Below are 20,550 nucleotides of genomic sequence, written 5' to 3'. Positions count from 1 at the left end.
TCTGAGAAGTCAAAAGGACGGTACTTTTCCGTAGACAATCGCTCATTCGACACATACCAAATTCGATCTTGATAAGAAGACCCTTTCATTGGTCTCAATTTGAAATTAAGTATGAATAAAGCAAACAAAACAATCTTTTTTTTTCAAATATATCCCTGACCCTTATCACCGCTTTGGCACCACTACTCTTACCCTAATGCCATTAAACCTCACTCTGGCACTTGGTCTTGCACCACCATTCTCACTCTGGCACAGGTACGGCACCATTATTCTCAGTCTGGCACGACCATTATCCCACTAATACACTCCAAGTCCTATCACATGTACACTCCTATTCATGTCATATATACACTCCAGGTCCTGTCACATGTTCACTGTGACAAATGGATTTGTACATAATTTAGTCTAAAAAGTATTTAACACATGTGTACAGATTGGCTTGCCATACTTGTGGTTCACATGAGTGCAGAAATCACCTGTTGAGATGAGGTGACCTATTTTTGTAAAGTATATCTCCATTGGCTGCTATTGACCAATGAGAGAGAAGATTGTTAACAGGAGGAAGCCATTTTGGATTGTGAAAGACAGAGCATTACAGACATTTGGGGAGAGCAGACGTGTCTCTGGGTGTCTCCACGTTTAGTTGTAATGTTGCTCACCAAACATTGAGGTCGAATGCTGTACGACTCGTGTTGTGGAAGAATCATGTGTGATTCTATGCTGTGAATATACAGGTATTTATTGAATTGTATTTTGCTCAGTAATATTGACTTGTGAAATGACTGTGAGAGTCATGTTGTAAATTGGGTTAGAAAGCGTGAGCTGTTGTCAGCCATTGTTGAAAAGAGAATGTTTGTATGTTCTTTTGTAATGAAGTCATTTGTGAATGAGCTGTTGTACATACTGTAACAGCATAAGCTAGTTGACGGATAAATGAATAGTATTGAGAAAGAATGGCAGTATTATTTTGTGGAAAAGTTTATCTAAGAATTGAGACTTATGGTAGCATAAACTTTTTACGCAGCACCCCGGTCGGAGTGACGAATGCACCACTCGGCGGCGGGAGAGAAAGAAGAGACGGGCATTCCCTCCTTGGCGCCACGGATCCGTGGATTGTGGGCGCAAGGTTGTATCAGCGCAGGAGTTCTGGAAACCGGTGGAACCCCACCCCATATTCACCACGAGCTGTATTCTGTCGTGGGTGATTTGGATCCAGAGTATGTACCCGCTGAATAGTGAGTAGTCATTGTATGTGTGAATTACCACTGAAGAAACATAATCGTCAGAAGGATTACTCTCTTAATCTTAGACAACATGTGATAACCGGCAAGGTGCTGACTTTCTTTTGTGCATTGTTGATGGTGAATGCATGTTAATTTATTTTTAATATACTTTCTTATGTGATAACCAATGTGCTATATTTTCTCAGGACAAAGAACAAATGTTTATTTTGAATGTTTTATGTATGTTATTATTACGGACACAAACGCTCAGCAATGTAATTTCTCTTTTAGAGATTAATAAAGTTATTGTATTGTATTGTATTGTATTGTATTGTGTGAGACGAGGACGTCGTCAACTAAGAATTACGTGACATGTGAAATGTGCGTAAAGTGAAACTGTGTTAAACAGGAAACATAATCGTCAGAAGGATTGTGTGAGACGAGGACTTCGTCAATCATGAGACAGTTAGTCTCCCACGCGTTTTCAAGCTATTCTTCTTATACATGAATGCAAGTGATTTGTAGACTGCATGAGAGATAACATATTTGTATTTTTGTGTTAATGTTACAATATAGGTACGAGGGCAAAGGGCATTAATTGTGTTCAGTCTTTGTGCCTTGTTTGAGTGTTGTGTGTGTGTGAGACGGGAGTTTGTAAACAGAGTAGCACACGCATTTTTCTGATAGGAGCATAAATACACACAGACACTTACACGAAAAACCATCCGTAACATTTGGTGACCCCGATTTTCTCTGTGTTAGGTAAAATTGTAGTTGTTTCCCTTGCATTGCTAAATTGAATTTTTTCCCCAGTGTTAGTCTTTGAGATAATTTTTGGGTAGGTCACGCACAAAAGAAATTTCATACATTTTAGGTTTGAGTGATTGTGTTTAGTGTTTAGACCGTTTAACATGTCTCGTTATGTGTTTAGACCGTCTCCAGTTTTACGGTAGTGCTTATTGTACAGTTCTGAGCACTGGGGGCTTAACTTCATTACATTTAGTCAAGTTATGACTAAATATTTTAACATCGAGGGGGGAATCGAGACGAGGGTCGTGGTGTATGTGTGTGTGTGTGTGTGTGTGTGTGTGTGTGTGTGTGTGTGTGTGTGTGTGTGTGTGTGCGTGCGTGTAGAGCGATTCAGACCAAACTACTCGACCGATCTTTATGAAATTTGACATGAAAGTTCCTGGGTATGATATCCCCATACTTTTTTTCATTTTTTGGATAAATGTCTTTGATGACGTCATATCCGGCTTTTCGTGAAAGTTGAGGCGGCACTGTCACGCCCTCATTTTTCAACCAAATTGGTTGAAATTTTGGTCAAGTATTGTTCGACGAACCCCGGACTTCGGTATTGCATTTCAGCGTGGTGGCTTAAAAATTAATTAATGACTTTGGTCATTAAAAATCTGAAAATTGTAAAAAAAATATTTCTTTTATAAAACGATCCAAATTTACGTTCATCTTATTTTCCATCATTTGCTGATTCCAAAAACATATAAATATGTTATATTTGGATTGATTCGTTGATGACACAACCATTTGTCGAGGATAGCGTAGGCACCCGGTCTGCTCCCCGCCTAAAAAAGGCCAGTGCCGTTCCGTCTTCGAGGGACTGCGTGGGTTTCATTTCGGAGTTTTCCTTCTCCTAGACGAGTTTCCTTCCATGGATGATGAGCCTCCTCTACCCTCGTTTTGAATTCAGAGTGGTCTTCTCTTAGGATAGCTGCCTGCCAGGGTTGACGAGCCTATCCTGCCCGGCTATTTGACCCATAGCTGGAGGTTGGTTCGTGGGCACCTGGGCGTTTCCACACACCGGTGGGCCCGCATGCCGCACCTCTAGGGGCCAACCTCCTCCGAGTCCTTGTAGTCTAGCCTGGGGCCTTGCGGTACCCAGTTTACGCCTGTCGCCGCGATGGAGGCACTACATAGGGCTTGTTGTGGAGAGGTTATTGTACTGGCAGGAGAGACTGACGCATTCTGCTCTCTTTTCGCATTGTCCTAAAAAGGACAGACGGTGCTAGCCAGCGGTGAGGGCTGAAAGCGAGAAGTGACAAGCACAAGACACTTCGCCAACACACTAGACACGTCACACAACCGTTTGGCAGGCTTATATTTGGATTAAAAACAAGCACTGAAAATTAAATATATAAAAATTATTATCAAAATTAAATTGTCGAAATCAATTTAAAAACACTTTCATCTTATTCCTTGTCGGTTCCTGATTCCAAAAACATATAGATATGATATGTTTGGATTAAAAACACGCTCAGAAAGTTAAAACGAAGAGAGGTACAGAAAAGCGTGCTATCCTTCTCAGCGCAACTACTACCCCGCTCTTCTTGTCAATTTCACTGCCTTTGCCGTGAGCGGTGGACTGACGATGTTACGAGTATACGGTCTTGCTGCGTTGCATTGCGTTTAGTTTCATTCTGTGAGTTCGACAGCTACTTGACTAAATGTTGTATTTTCGCCTTACGCGACTTGTTTTTCTTCCTGTGGGGTCTTTCAAATTCTTTTTCACTGCTCTTTTCTGTGCTTTACTTAATATTTTTGTAAAAAAATTTTTGCTTTGGAATTGGGAACTATCTTTCGTTTGTAAACCCTTTGCCCTTATTTTAAATTGTGGATTGTTCGCCTTTGATAAAAAATTTTCATTTAAGTTGTTTGGCTGTGCTGACTTTGAAAATTTTTTTAATTTTTTTTTTATTATTTTTATTTTATTTTGTTGACTTTGTAAGTTTAATGTATTTAATTAAAGTGATTTAATTAGTTGTGGTATATTGAGATATACTTTAATTAGTTAAAGTTTTTTACATTTTGATTTGTTATTTGAGACTTAAACTGTTGTAGATTTTGTACTTAGGATATTTTGGGTTTAATTTATTGTGCTGTTTGGAGTGATTGTTTCACTTCATAATTTTTTTTGGAATTTGTTTTTTATTTGCCTCCAACTAAAAAAATGTTTTTGGTCGGTTGGACTTCATTTAGTTAAGTTTTCTAGCGTTGTATTTGGATTGTTTTGATATCATTCCTGGACATTTAGTTGTTTTTTTTAAGTGGCTGGAACTTTGTTATATTTTTTTGAATTCCTTTTACAAATTAAGGTTTGTGTTTATGTTTGTACTTGTATACATATTTTGAAACAAGCTTCATTTGACTTTATTTGACTTGGGTATTTGACTTTGATCAGACTTTCTGGATTTGTGCGTGAGATTTGCGCCAAAGCGTGTTTTGATATGGTTTTGTATTGACTAATCTACTTTGGGCCAGATTTTGTGTGGTACGTGACAGTTTTCAAGTAGATTGTTTGGACTTGCATCATTGTTTGAAACTTTTTCAATTTTTTTTTCTAAACTTGGACATTGTTAGTGTGACTTTGATAGTTCAAAGCTTGCACTATGGAGAACGATGATGATTATGATGTGTTGTTTGACAAGTTTGTTGAACAGGCAGAGACTCTGGGTCTTGCTGCAGAAAAACGTGAGAAATACGTTAAAGAATGTTTTGACCGTTTGGAGAGAAAACGAGAAAAAGATGACAAGCAAAAAGAATTAGATAGACAAAGGGAAGAAAGACAAAAAGAAGCAGATAGACAAAAAGAAAGGGAAGATGTACAAATGGAAGAAAGACGAAGTGAAAAAGAAAGGGAACAAAAAAAATGGAATTAGAACACCAGTTGAAGCAAAGAGAACTTGAGATTAGGCAGGCGGAAATTAATGCTGGGTCGCGTACACCGCAAAATGGTCGGGATTCATACCCTAGTGTTGGTGCTCGCCCTGTTTATCCCAGGCTTCCTACGTTCAGAGAACAACATGATGACATTGATTCATACTTGTTCAGGTTTGAAACACATGCAAAAACTCTGGGCTGGGAAGAATCAAAATGGATCACTTACTTGACAGCACTGTTAGAAGGTAATGCGTTGAACCTGTACCATAGCCTTGCTGCTTCAGATGATCTGACATACGAGTGTCTTAAAGAGAACTTGCTGAAAAAATGTCAGTGTACGTCTGAAACTTTCAGACAAAAACTCAGAAATATTCGACCAAGCGAGAAAGAACCATTCCAGACTTTTGGAATAGAGTTGCAAAGGTTGTTTGACCGTTGGGTTGCGCTATCAGGAATACCAAAAGATATTGATGGTTTGACAAACTTGATTTTGGGAGAACAGTTTCTTGAAAGTGTATCAGCCGACTTGGCAACGTTCATACGTGAAAGAGGTCTGGTTACTCTTGATGAAATGGTCAAAGCTGCCGAAAGTTACCGTTTAGCGAGACCGGGAAAAAACTTATCACGCAAGTCTGGACCTACCATTTTCTCTGCGGGTTCTTGTGTTCAGGGAGAGTATGCTGCCGCTGCTTTCTCACAGGACAATAATCACAGAGGTGGTCAGCAGTCGCGTAGGTTTGGCTCTGGTTTTGCTGGACGTGGTGGTAACCGGAATAACTGGAGTTATGGAAGAGGAACTTCTGATGCTCAGACACATTCACAAGGGGATGCGTATAGTCCTCGTGGAAGTAGACGTAGTCGTGCAGGTGTACGTAGAGGTGGTTCATTCCGACAGAGTGGAGATACTTGTATGTTGTGTTTTGAGAAAGGACATTGGTCAGTACAGTGTCCATGGCGGAACAGTACAAACCCTTGCCTGAGATGTGGTGTTGGGGGTCATGACAAGAGAACTTGTCCGTTTCTGATAGCAAGATCGGGTATTAAAAACAAGCATGAAGAGTCAGGGAATGCGGCTGTTGCAGAGGTCGTTTCTCCAGTTACACAGGTTGTTGGAAGTTTGCATTTGGAACATGGTTGTGTCAACGACAGTGCATGTTCAGTTCTTCGAGACACAGGTTCTACGGTTTGTGGAGTTCGTGGTCGTTTAGTGACTAAAGATCAGTCTGTAGGTGGAACTGTCACCTGTAAAACGTTTGGTGGGGAAGTACTTACGTATCCTCAGGCGAAAGTTGTGGTTGAGTCGCCTTATATTTCGGGAGAGTTGGTTTGTTGTGTCCTGAATGACCCTGTGGCTGATCTGATCATAGGCAACATTCCGGGAATTTCAGAGGCTGCAGAGTGTTCTCCTGTTGTTGAGGTGGTTGAAGCCGTTGCTGATCGTGCGCAGGAAAAGGGAAGAGATCTTCCTCATGAACCGTTGGTTCAGGTACTTGAGGATTTGACAGTTATACGTGAAGAACTCAGTCAGTTAAAGGCAGACGTTAGCAGTTTGAAAGATGGTTTGTCACTAGCTACGAGTGGAGAGTCTAAGTCAGTTGAGACTACTGCTGCTGTAGTCAAGTTTGATCATGGTGGCATTAGCAGAACTTTCTCAGGAATTTTTTGCATGATTTTTTGGCTACTTACGGGCTTAGCATCAGAAAGCACGGATTTCAGTACTTGTGAACTCATGTTCGGTCGCTCACCGATGAGTCATATTACTATGTTGGAAGAGTCGTGGACTCAAGGTAAGAAAACTGATGATGCTGAAGAAAAACCTTACATGTTTGAGCTGGAAAGCATCATGACTGGAAATTGTGAGTTGAAAAGAAAACTCAGCGGAATCTTCCAAGAGAAGGGAGAAGTACTTTGACAGGCATAAAATAGTGTTTGCTACGTATTTGGGATTGTACCAGTGTATCAGAATGATTTTTGGTCTTGTGTTAGCTCTGACAGTTTTTGCTCGCAAGATGCGTATGTTGACGCTTCAAGAAGTTTCCAGCATGAACTTCTTTTATTTTTTTGTGACAGCAAGTCAGATTGGACAGTTATTGAAATGTATGTCACGTTCAGATCACGACCAGTTTGTTCCGTAGTGAAAATTGTATTGCAGTGATTTAGTTACCCTCATTCAGCTGTTATCCTAAAGAAAAAATAACCTCGGTCGGTCATTTTTTCCTGGGAGGAGGGGGTAATGTGACAAATGGATTTGTACATAATTTAGTCTCAAAAGTGTTTAACACATGTGTCCAGATTGGCTTGCCATACTTGTGGTTCACATGAGTGCAGAAATCACCTGTTGAGATGAGGTGACCTATTTTTGTAAAGTATATCTCCATTGGCTGCTATTGACCAATGAGAGAGAAGATTGTTAACAGGAGGAAGCCATTTTGGATTGTGAAAGACAGAGCATTACAGACATTTGGGGAGAGCAGACGTGTCTCTGGGTGTCTCCACGTTTAGTTGTAATGTTGCTCACCAAACATTGAGGTCGAATGCTGTACGACTCGTGTTGTGGAAGAATCATGTGTGATTCTATGCTGTGAATATACAGGTATTTATTGAATTGTATTTTGCTCAGTAATATTGACTTGTGAAATGACTGTGAGAGTCATGTTGTAAATTGGGTTGGAAAGCGTGAGCTGTTGTCAGCCATTGTTGAAAAGAGAATGTTTGTATGTTCTTTTGTAATGAAGTCATTTGTGAATGAGCTGTTGTACATACTGTAACAGCATAAGCTAGTTGACGGATAAATGAATAGTATTGAGAAAGAATGGCAGTATTATTTTGTGGACAAGTTTATCTAAGAATTGAGACTTATGGTAGCATAAACTTTTTACGCAGCACCCCGGTCGGAGTGACGAATGCACCACTCGGCGGCGGGAGAGAAAGAAGAGACGGGCATTCCCTCTTTGGCGCCACGGATCCGTGGATTGTGGGCGCAAGGTTGTATCAGCGCAGGAGTTCTGGAAACCGGTGGAACCCCACCCCATATTCACCACGAGCTGTATTCTATCGTGGGTGATTTGGATCCAGAGTATGTACCCGCTGAATAGTGAGTAGTCATTGTATGTGTGAATTACCACTGAAGAAACATAATCGTCAGAAGGATTGTGTGAGACGAGGACGTCGTCAACTAAGAATTACGTGACATGTGAAATGTGCGTAAAGTGAAACTGTGTTAAACAGGAAACATAATCGTCAGAAGGATTGTGTGAGAGGAGGACTTCGTCGATCGTGAGACAGTTAGTCTCCCACGCGTTTTCAAGCTATTCTTCTTATACATGAATGCAAGTGATTTGTAGACTGCATGAGAGATAACATATTTGTATTTTAATTTTTGTGTTGATGTTACAATATAGGTACGAGGGCAAAGGGCATTAATTGTGTTCAGTCTTTGTGCCTTGTTTGAGTGTTGTGTGTGTGTGAGACGGGAGTTTGTAAACAGAGTAGCACACGCATTTTTCTGATAGGAGCATAAATACACACAGACACTTACACGAAAAACCATCCGTAACATTCACTCAAAGTCCTGTCACATGTACACTCAAGGTCCTGTCACATGTACACTCAAGGTCCTGTCACATGTACACTCCAGGTCCTGTCATTTGTACACTGAAGGTCCTATCACATGTACACTCAAGGTCCTGTCACATGTACGCTCAAGGTCCTGTCACATGTACACTCAGGGTCCTGTCACATGTACACTCAAGGTCCTGTCACGTGTACACTCAAGGTCCTGTAACATGTACACTCAAGGTCCTGTCACATGTACACTCAAGGTCCTGTCACATGTACACTCAAGGTCCTGTCACATGTACACTCAGGGTCCTGTCACATGTACACTCAAGGTCCTGTCACGTGTACACTCAAGGTCCTGTAACATGTACACTCAAGGTCCTGTCACATGTACACTCAAGGTCCTGTCACATGTACACTCAAGGTCCTGTCACATGTACACTCAAGGTCCTGTCACATGTACACTCAAGGTCCTGTCACATGTACACTCAAGGTCCTGTCACATGCACACTCAAGGTCCTGTCACATGTACACTCAATGTCCTGTCACATGTACACTCAAGGTCCTGTCACATGTACACTCAGGGTCCTGTCACATGTACACTCAAGGTCCTGTCACATGTACACTCAAGGTCCTGTCACATGTACACTCAAGGTCCTGTCACATGTACACTCAATGTCCTGTCACATGTACACTCAAGGTCCTGTCACATGTACACTCAGGGTCCTGTCACATGTACACTCAAGGTCCTGTCACATGTACACTCAAGGTCCTGTCACATGTACACACTCTAGGTCCTGTCACATGTACACTCAATGTCCTGTCACATGTACACTCAAGGTCCTGTCACATGTACACTCAATGTCCTGTCACATGTACACTCAAGGTCCTGTCACATGTACACTCAAGGTCCTGTCACATGTACACTCAAGGTCCTGTCACATGTACACTCAAGGTCCTGTCACATGTACACTCAAGGTCCTGTCACATGTACACACTCCAGGTCCTGTCACATGTACACTCAATGTCCTGTCACATGTACACTCCAGGTCCTGTCACATGTACACTCAATGTCCTGTCACATGTACACTCAAGGTCCTGTCACATGTACACTCAAGGTCCTGTCACATGTACACTCAATGTCCTGTCACATGTACACTCAAGGTCCTGTCACATGTACACTCCAGGTCCTGTCACATGTACACTCAAGGTCCTGTCACATGTACACGCCAGGTCCTGTCACATGTACACTCAAGGTCCTGTCACATGTACACTCAAGGTCCTGTCACATGTACACTCAAGGTCCTGTCACGTGCACACTCAAGGTCCTGTCACATGTACACTCAATGTCCTGTCACATGTACACTCAAGGTCCTGTCACATGTACACTCCAGGTCCTGTCACATGTACACTCAAGGTCCTGTCACATGTACACGCCAGGTCCTGTCACATGTAATTCATGCTACCTGTCACATGAACGTCATGCTTCCTGTTACACTTGGTTTATGCTTTGAAACGAAATTATGCCACGTGACGAGGTTTGATCTATCAGAGGAGCAGAGACGTTAACCGTTCTGAGTTTGATCTGAAAACAAGATGGCGAACATGGATTCGATTTTCTTCTACGCAGATTGGCGAACTGTTTGACTTGTACAGAGGTCATGAGGCATTCTGGAACACATATTCAAAGTGGTAAGAAAAAGGACGCAAACATTTGCACCATGACGTAAGTCAAGCTGGCTGGTAGGAGAACCACATTACGACAAATGCCATGGATGTCACTCGTCAAAATCCCACTTTACAAAACAAAACAACATCAACAAAATATCGTCAGGAGATGGGGAAAAAACCACTTGAAACCTAATCCAAGTGTGGCTGGATCTCCAGGAAAGGGGTGATGGGGAACGTGAACCATGGTGTGGCCCTTCCCGCGGGACAGGACGTTGTCCAGCCAGCCTGCGGCCGCCAGATAATGGAAAAGGCTGGACGGAAGGTTAGAGTTGCACCAGTCCCCAGTCCTACAATATCCCCTTGGGGCTGTTCCTGTCACTGCTTTGATGCACTGTTTTTCCCTTCCTCTGTGTGCTGCTTTTGTGTCCAGCGTAGATACCTCCTGCTTCCCCACAGACTCATTTGCCAGGGTGGACCAACACGCAAGTAAAACGAATTGCGGCTTGAAGAAACAGACATTTTGACCACAGCATACATCTATATCTATACACGGCTTGTGGGTCTGTGTGTTCGCTGTGTTCGCGATGCACGGCCAAAGTTCTCAATGGATCGCTTCGCCGGGTAGCCGGCTTCGCCGGGAAGAAGTAGAGCCGAATACCGAATACCGCGCAAAACACTGGAGAAGATAAGGAAGAGTTACTGGGAATGGATGTACAGAAAAACCAAAATCGGTTCAGCGCTGCGCGCTGAGCGCACGTGTTGAAAATTTTCATCGACCAGATTGTGTCCGGGGTCTACCTGAATATGCCCACCAAATTTGAAGCAGATCCATCGAGAACTTTGGCCGTGCATCGCGAACACAGCGAACACACAGACACACACAAGCCGTATATAGATATAGATGTGTGAATAGAGATTTTTTTATTTCTTTCCCGTCTGTCCTCTTGTTTTTGGCTCACGTAAGTGTAGCCTATGCGATCGTAACTTTGTCTGTCTGTGCGTGCGTGCGTATGTGCGTGCGTGCGTGCGTGCGTGTGTATGTCTGTGGTAGAAACTCTAACATTTGAAGACGTCACATTACATTGACGTCACATTATGACGTAAGAGGGTTAGACGTCACGCGAAGGAAGTACTGAAAGTCTCGGTCATTATTATTTTGAGCGGGCCGAGACTGTACATGCAGACAGACAGATCTAGATCTAGTGTCTCGCTTTCTTGCACAGTTTCACCTATGCTCTTTCTGTGTGTGTGTGTGTGTGTGTGTGTGTGTGTGTGTGTGTGTGTGTGTGTGTGTGTGTGTGTGTGTGTGTGTGTGTGTGTGTTACTGTTTGTCGATTTCTTACGTGAGCCTTGATGGCTTCGCCTCTTGTTCTTGAATGAGTGCAAACGTTCCCACGCAGACACAGTTCGGGCGCACCATGTGACAACATTCATAAAGTTTTTTCTTGACGCAATTTACATCACAAGTTTGTTGATCAGCCTGGAACCTATATTTCGGCAGCTTTCGGATGGTTAATTCAAATACGTCAAAAGAGGAACACATATTAAGTAGATTTTACAAAGGACCCAAACAAAACCTGTACGACCCCCCCCCCCCCCCCCCCAAAAAAAAAAAAAAAAAAAAAAAAAAAACGAAAAATATACCCGACCGTGGCGTAACCCGAGATAAATTCATCCTGTTTCAGTGCATCAAAATGTGGAAGTTGTACAAATGGTGGATGTAGTCTTGTAGTCGGTTTTTTTTATATTGATAAGAATAGACATATGGATGAATGACAATTACAAGTTCATGTTCGAGATCCGCAGAGACTAACCACCTGGCAGTTATCCTCAGTTTTGCGTTCACACACACACACACACACACACACACACACACACACACACACACAGACACACACACACACACACACATCTATATATATATATACGACTTGTGTCTGTCTGTCTGTGTGTCTGTGTCTTCGCGATGCACGGCCAAAGTTCTTGATGGATCTGCTTCAAATTTGGTGGGCTTATTCACAGAGACCCCGGACACAACCTGATCGATGAGATATTTCAACACGTGCTCTCAGCGCGCAGCGCTGAACCGAATTTGGTTCCACCTCAGCTACCCGGGCCCCCATACTGACACACCAAAGCCGCTACACCACATCACAACGCCAAAGTTCTCGGTGGATCTTTTTCAAATTTGGACACCGTATTCAGCTACACCCCGGACACAATATCATCGATGAGATATTTCAACACGTGCTCTCAGCGCGCAGCGCTGAACCGATTTTGGTTTTTGTGTTCATTTCACCATTACAAGTAACTCTTCCTTATCTTCTCCAGGTTTTCAGCGTTTACCTCCCTTCCTTCGTATGGTGCACTATAGTATGAGGGGGCAACTTCGGATATTCCCGGCGTTCTGTTACTATTTTTAGAAGGTCACCGCAGTGTCCAGAACGTAAATTGGACCCGTAAATTATCCTCACTGTAAAAGTGCAAAGGTCGAATCAATTTATAGCCACGCGAAAAATACACTGTCATCTATCTCTCTATATATACGGCTTCTCTGTGTTTGTGTGTGTGTGTGTGTGTGTGTCTCTCTCTATGTGGGCAACACCTGTGGATTGTTCAGTTCTGTTTGTGATGTGGTCTGGCGGCTTTTGTGTATTTGTATGTACTGGCCTTCCTTTGAGAAGCCATAACAGATCAAAAGGGCTTAGAGATAAGCTCTAAATTGCTCAATCCTGTTTGAGTGGAGTTCGCCTCCAAAGGTGATTAACACGGTTACATTCGTCGACAAGGATGGGACTCGATATGGTCAGGAATGGCATTATGCCCACTGAATCATTTTCGTGCTGTTCCCATTCCACGAATCTGGGAGGGACCTAAGCTTGGCGGGTCCATTGTTCGGACCCGGCAAAGCCGGCGTACGGCTCTAAGTATTTCATCCCGGCGAAGCCGGCTACCCGGCGAAGCGGGTATTCCTCTAGTATATCTATATATATATACGACTTGTGTCTGTCTGTGTGTCTGTGTGTCTGTGTCTTCGCGATGCACGGCCAAAGTTCTCGATGGATCTGCTTCAAATTTGGTGGGCTTATTCACAGAGACCCCGGACACAACCTGATCGATGAGATATTTCAACACGTGCTCTCAGCGCGCAGCGCTGAACCGATTTTCGTTTTTCACTGCACGTTACTATTTTTAGATCTCCCTTCCTTCGTGCGCCGGCGTCAATCCATATTCCCGTTTGTACGTTACTATATTTAGAAGGTCACTGCACGTTACTATTTTTAGATCTCCCTTCCTTCGTGCGCCGGCGATGCCGGCGTACACCCGGCAAAGCCGGGTCCCCGGCGACGGCCGGGTATTCGGCTCTACTTCTTCCCGGCGAAGCGGGTAATCATCTAGTATATATATATATATATCGATACAAACACAGGAACGCACGCATGTACACACGAAAGCAAGCACACACGCACGCACGCACGTACGCACACACACCCTCTCTCTCTCTCTCTCTCTCTCTCTCTCTCTCTCTCTCAGTGTACCCAGCGCAAAGACCGTGAAGCACATAACCCTACGATCTCCAATGCATCATTTGAACATCATTTTTTCATTATGTTAGCAAGTCAACAATGCTGCGTGCACAGGAAAAACCAGACCACATCTCCCCAAGCGCGGTCGCAGGTGTTGAGTAGAACCGAGTGGTCATTACGCTGTGTCCAGATGAAAATGTATGGGCGGTCAAGCGGAGGGTATAGAGTGGGTGCGACGCTCATTAGCTGGCGACATTTCTAGTTCTGTACTCTCTCTCTCTCTCTCTCTCTCTCTCTCTCTCTCTCTCTCTCTCTCTCTCTCTCTCCTAGTTCATTGGGTTGATGGAGTAATTTTTTTTTTTTTTTTTTTTTTTTTTTTGCTTACCGCCCAGCCGACCACAAAGGGCCATATCAGGGCGGTGCTGCTTTGACATTTAACGTGCGCCACACACAAGACAGAAGTCCCAGCACAGGCTTCATGTCTCACCCAGTCACATTATTCTGACACCGGACCAAGTTAGCAAGTGTACACTACATTGGGGTGTGCACGTTAAAGATCCCACGATTGACAAAAGGGTCTTTCCTGGCAAAATTGTATAGGCATAGATAAAAAATGTCCACCAAAATACCCGTGGGACTTGGAATAATAGGCCGTGAAAAGTAGGATATGCGCCGAAATGGCTGCGATCTGCTGGTCGATGTGAATGCGTGATGTTTTGTGTAAAAAATTCCATCTCACACGGCATAAATAGATCCCTGCGCCTTGAGTCCGAGTCTGGAGATACGCGCGCGATATAAGACTTCATATAACATATGCATAACACCGGACCAACCGCCAGTCCTAGCACTAACCCCATAATGCCAGACGCCAGGCGGAGCAGCAACTAGATTGCCAATTTTAAAGTCTTAGGTATGACCCGGCCGGGGTTCGAACCCACGACCTCCCGATCACGGGGCGGACGCCTTACCACTAGGCCAACCGTGCCGGTTTTGATGGAGTAAGGGTTTTAGGAAAACGAGTAGAGTGTAGTGAGGGTGGTGGCGGAGTAAGGGAGTGGACAGTATATGAGGGAGTGGGGTAAGGGCAATGCCAGACTGTATACGTACATGTGTGCGAGCGCTCGTGTATGCAGAGTTCATGTTCCTGTGTCCGTAAGCGTGTGGTTTCGTCTCCCCTTTTTTTTCTGACCGCACCTGCGCACGCTCCAAAATGAATGTCTTCTTGTTGTATCGATTTTCTGTAGCCCAATTATAACCCTGCTAACACTGACACCAGGGACTCACACACACAAAAAGAGAGATAAGCTTCAGCCAGAAAATTACAGCTCCATTTCCTACTCCCATCTTCCCATAAGATGTACACCAGAGTGGCTACAAACCAATTTGTAGTCCTGGACAAGCGTACGGGGGGTCGTCCCAAAGTTTTGCTTCGCGTGCACCAAGATATAAACCCGGTCGCTGAAGTCTCCAAGAGTGCCTCCCCCTGAGGGTGGTGGCGCTAGCAAGGCGTGAAATCCAAAGCAGCGAGCTACAAACGAGTAATCCCGCGATTGGGTCAAATTTATCGCTATCAAATCATTCCCGTCTGGTGGGCTCTTAAAACACAAACCACTCCCCTATGTCTGAGTAAAAAGAGCCTTAACTAATTTGTTACGCCGTGCCCTTTCAATAAGCTGCAATCGAGCTTCTTGTCAGAGATGAGTTGGAGGGGTGTTCAGTAATAGATCGTTTTCCCAACAGAAACGGCATCGCCAACAGATCATGTGCCAAATCGTGTAGAGACTGTGCCTTGATCTGACGGTAGAGCTTTGCTATTCGGTTGTGCAACTTTCTTTCTATCGTTACTCAACATAATACAGGCCTCGGTAACATCCCGTTCTTGCAAAATTGTGAATATGTTTGAGCGCAGGAAATGTCTGCAATTGACTAAATATGCATTAACCCATATCGTATGTACAGACGGGAAAAAACCCACCGAGAGTCAGCTTCATTCAACACCCGTAAGTCAGTTTCGAAACTGAGCAAGACAAGTGTGTACAATAACCCGACAGATCATTTGCTATTCAAACATTCGAAAAAGGTCGAATACACTACCGCAATATTTAGTCCTTATGTCGGTAATTAAATTTCGTTTGGATCTGAACGACAGCGTATATGTGACAAACATGGTAACAAAAAAGAATAAAAACACCAAGAAACAAGTCGCGTGAAGCGATATAAAGACATTTAGTCAAGATCAACACCACAAACCAATCATCGCCGAGACTACATTCAGATAGTCTCGGCTAACCATACCGAAGACCGAGACGGGTCATCCTCGCCTCCGCGAACCACGCGTCCGTTTAGTACTTACTGAACCTACTTCCTTTCATTCTGAACATATCTTTAGAGTAAACATGACATATCTATATATTTTTGAATTCAGGAGAAGATGAGGAATACAACGCAATCAATTTTAAATCTATTTGCGAAAAATCAATTATAATGACAATTTTAATGAGCAAACTCATTAATATTTAAGCCTCCACGCTGAAATGCAATACCAAAGTCCGGTCATCGTCGAAGATTACTTGACCAAAATTTCAACCAATTTGGTTAAAAAATGAGAGCGTGACAGTGCTGCCTCAACTTTCACAAAAAGCCGGATATGACGTCATCAAAGACATTTATAAAAAAAAAATGAAAAAAACGTCTGGGAATATTATACTCAGGAAATGTCATGTAAAGTTTAATGAAAATCGGTCCGGTAGTTTTCTCTGAATCGCTGTACACACACACACATACACACACCACGACCCTCATCTCGATTCCCCCTCTATCAAGTTAAAACATTTAGTCAAAACTTGACTAAATGTAAAAAAAAGAAACATTTAATGAACACCCCTCCCCCCAAAAAATGAAAATTTGACATCCCTTATTTTTTGTCCGAGTGTTCCTTGCAGGAATATTTCAACATCAATGGCAAATGGAAATGGAACGAAAACACTCCGTTGCATCAAAAATACTCGCCACCTCGGCTGACAAGCCGATAACATTATAGCGACATGCGAATTTGATCAATTCTCCAAACGGAAAGGTTGCGCCAAAAATCCTGAGATTTCCTTGGCATCTTTTAGCCTCCGTCAAATCTCGAATTTGGCTGCCGGACAAGAGCTGTTTTCCGCTCTCTGATTATTATGATTTTTGTTCTCAATGAATGCAAAGAATGGGGACTCCTTTCTTCAAAGGAAACCGAGAAACCAGCAGGGAACTGAAAGACAGTTCCAGAAGAATCAGAAAGATGGCTTTTCGCGAGGTAAACAGAAACAACCAAACAAAACAGGCATACAAACCCGATTCAGACTGCACAGTTCCAGAAGAATCAGGAAGATGGCTTTTCGCGAGGTAAACAGAAACAACCAAACAAAACAGGCATACAAACCCGATTCAAACTGCACACGTTCCAGAAGAATCAGAAAGATGGCTTTTAGCGAGGTAAACAGAAACAACCAAACAAAACAGGCATACAAACCCGATTCAGACTGCACAGTTCCAGAAGAATCAGGAAGATGGCTTTTCGCGAGGTAAACAGAAACAACCAAACAAAACAGGCATACAAACCCAATTCAGACTGCACACGTTCCAAAACCAATACTGAAAATACCACACACAAAAAGGTATAAAAGAATGTTGCTTTCAAAATACCACACACAAAAAGGTATAAAAGAATGTTGCTTTCAAAATACCACACACAAAAAGGTATAAAAGAATGTTGCTTTCAAAATACCACACACACAAAGGTATAAAAGAATGTTGCTTTCAAAATACCATACCAAACAGTGACTGCTATGTATTGTGTTTTGAATCGCATATTCCATGAAAACACTTTTTAATTGTAGAGTCATAAATACAGATACTTTACAAACACAGAAGACGAAAAAAAAGTCAGAGAAAGATAGAAATGTCAGACGTTGTCATGCGATAACTAGCTGTGTACGTGTAAATCCACTTTTTTTCACACATTCTCAGGCGATGTTGGAAAGTCAAACACACACAACCGAAAAATGAACAGAGTACAATATAACACTTTTACGAATAGGAACAAAAGCAGAAAAAGCCACACACACACGTACCAAGATATTTACCTTGATGTAGTTTTTATTCTGTTCAAATATACACTCGATCCACCGTAAATACGCTTTGGAAACCTGACCAAAAACAATGATTTGCATTACCATCTTCACTTAGACAACTTAGCATTACAATTTCATGGACAAAAAAACCCACATGTTATCAATCTATATTTCACAAAATCTTGATTCTTAGAGCATTTCCACAATCGGCAGCTTGTTAACTAGGAAGAACAAGTCGCGTTAAGTGATATTAAAACATTTAATCAATCTGTTTGCATGGAATTAAAGGATTAATATTGAAAACCAGTCATCACCGAGACGACATGCAGGAAGGCTTGGCCAGCCCAAACCCGAAAACCTAGACGGGTGGCGCTTGTCTCCGTGAAGCATGCAAACTTACCGAATAAAGCAATTTTCTACAATTCTGAGCACATTTAAATGATTTTTAAAGTAAACATGACATATCTATATATTTTTGGATTTAAAAAATGATAAGAATTACAATGCAATCATTCTTGAATCTGTTAGTGGAAAATAGATTTAAATTATAACTTTAATTAACTAAGTAAGTTGTTTTTAAGCGTCTGAGCTGAAATGCAATCCCATAGTCCGGATAGACTCAGATAGCTTGACCAAAATTTCAGTCAATTTGGTTGAAAAATGAGGTCACCACAGGGCCGCTGCAACTTTCACTAAAAGCCGGCTATGACGCCATCAGACATTTAACGGGAAAAAATGAGAAACACTTCAGGGGATATCATCTGTAAGAATTCACGTGAGAAGTTTCATACAGATCTGTCTAGTAGTTTTCCTGTGAATTGCTACAAACATACGCACCACAACCCTCGTCTCGATTCCCAGTCTATCTATGTTTTTTTCTCCAAAAAAACCACTTTATTTTGTTAACAGCGTCGTCACCAGGAGAAAACAGAAGAAAAATATGAAGGGCGCACAACCTACTGCAGTCATTCTCTACCATCTCCTTCACACAATCCACTTTTGTGTCATAAAAACCGTTGGTCCACCAAGAATTTGACTGAAGCGAAGACAGAGGATCGAATCATTTGTCCACCTCGGGACTGGAGGAAGAGGCAGCGGGCAGCTTGGCGTGAAAGGTCAGCGGTGTGCACTCAAGCGTAGACAGGTTGACCATGACGGCCGTGGAGGTCTGGCAGAAGCGAGGAACCGTGACCAGTAGCACCTCCTGTCCTCCCGGCCCTGCAAAAAGAAAGAATGACCACAGAGGGGTTAAGAGGGCTGTCACACATGCGACTGAGTCGCGCGATTTACTCCGTCACACAGCCGACTCAGTCGTAGAAAACAGCTACGACAAGTCTGCGACTCAGTCTCATGCGATTCCCTCGTAGCTTTGAGGTTTAGAACATGTTCTATTCCTGCGATCCAGTCGTCGGTCAATCGCAGGGGCAGAGCCAACAGAGCCAATCAGAACGCGTTGCTGCGGCCTTGACGCCGTGACGTAAAATAATGGCGGAGAGTGGCGTACAGCGTCTCTTCGTCGATTCAAAACTTGTTGGAAGAACAGCTTTTTACTCAGATATAAAGGAGACGTTTTAGGCGTGTACAGCGGTCGGAAAACATTAATTGCAGCTGTCTGGGAACTTTATTTCTTGCAAAGGCGTAATGCTGAAAGGAATTTTTCAGAAAGGTAGAGCGACGTTCGAACATTTAGCGTCTGCTCTCGCAAAGCGCGTTTGCCGTGTTCACTATGACACATCACTTCCGCCCCGCTCGCGTGGAGTTATCGTTCGCCAGTCGTTCGTCTATCGTTCATCGTGTGACGGGTCAATGGCCTACGATGTGATGTGTGATCGGCCAAAGACTGAATCGCAAGACTGAATCGCAACGACTGAGTCGCCTGTATGACCGGTTTCGTCGTTTGTGCTCTCCTCTCTGCATTGTACATGTATGACTAAATAGTGTATTACAGGGGCGGACCTAGGGGGGGGTTCCTGGGTGCCCGGAACCCCCCCCCACCCCCCATCCGTTGTTTTTTTACCTTGTTATCTTCCACGAGAGGCCTCCGATTGACCTAAAAAAATAAAATTCCTTCAGCATCTGGGGGGCTTTGCCCCCCAGACCCCCCACCAGGGCTTTGCCCATGGACCCCACCGGGGCCTGAGCGGCCCCTGGACCCCTGCTCCAATTTGGAACCCCCCCCTTATCCACAACTAGGTCCGCCCCTGGTATTATGATGATTCTTCGGTAATGTTGTAAGGCGTGGAGAGTAGAGACTGAACTATTCTGTGGGTTCGCTGAAGAAGCTTCCATCGCTGTTATAACTCATTATAATTGGAGAGTATAATTCTGCATATGCTTACAAAAAAAGTGAAGTTCGGTCTTAATTAGACTTGCAACTGCAATATAATGCAAATTTCAAAGGTCGCGTGCGTCGTTTTCACCGTATGATCCCTGACTTAGCTCCTGCACAGTTTCTGCGAAATACACCGTTGATAAGCTGTCGAGCTAAGTTTCGGGTGAGACCTAAGCCGACCAAACAACAATAACAACTACAGCCACATGGGAAAGAGATGGTTGCAACAACAAAAAACTAAACAAAACAAGTCGCGTAAGGCGAAAATACTACATTTAGTCAAGCTGTCGAACTCACAGAATGAAACTGAACGCAATGCAATTTTTCAGCAAGACCGTATACTCGTAGAATCGTCAGTCCACCGCTCGTGGCAAAGGCAGTGAAATTGACAAGAAGAGCGGGGTAGTAGTTGCGCTGAGAAGGATAGCACGCTTTTCTGTACCTATCTTCGT

The 20,550-nt window shown here is 43.2% G+C and overlaps 1 protein-coding gene across 1 annotated transcript in view; it reads right to left on the bottom strand.

Moving 5' to 3' along the window:
- Positions 1 to 17,773: 17,773 nt before the first annotated feature.
- LOC138959720 (DNA polymerase delta subunit 2-like) overlaps positions 17,774 to 20,550 on the bottom strand; it is a 46,673-nt gene continuing 43,896 nt past the window's right edge. The window contains exon 10 of the mRNA XM_070331315.1: positions 17,774 to 18,984. Within this exon, the coding sequence (XP_070187416.1) occupies positions 18,827 to 18,984 (158 nt within the window). The 3' untranslated portion in view covers positions 17,774 to 18,826. The remainder of the gene's footprint in view (positions 18,985 to 20,550) is intronic.

This window comes from Littorina saxatilis, linkage group LG2, assembly GCF_037325665.1.
Source record: "Littorina saxatilis isolate snail1 linkage group LG2, US_GU_Lsax_2.0, whole genome shotgun sequence".
NCBI lineage: Eukaryota > Metazoa > Mollusca > Gastropoda > Littorinimorpha > Littorinidae > Littorina > Littorina saxatilis.
This window is presented reverse-complemented; position numbering and strand designations above follow the sequence as displayed.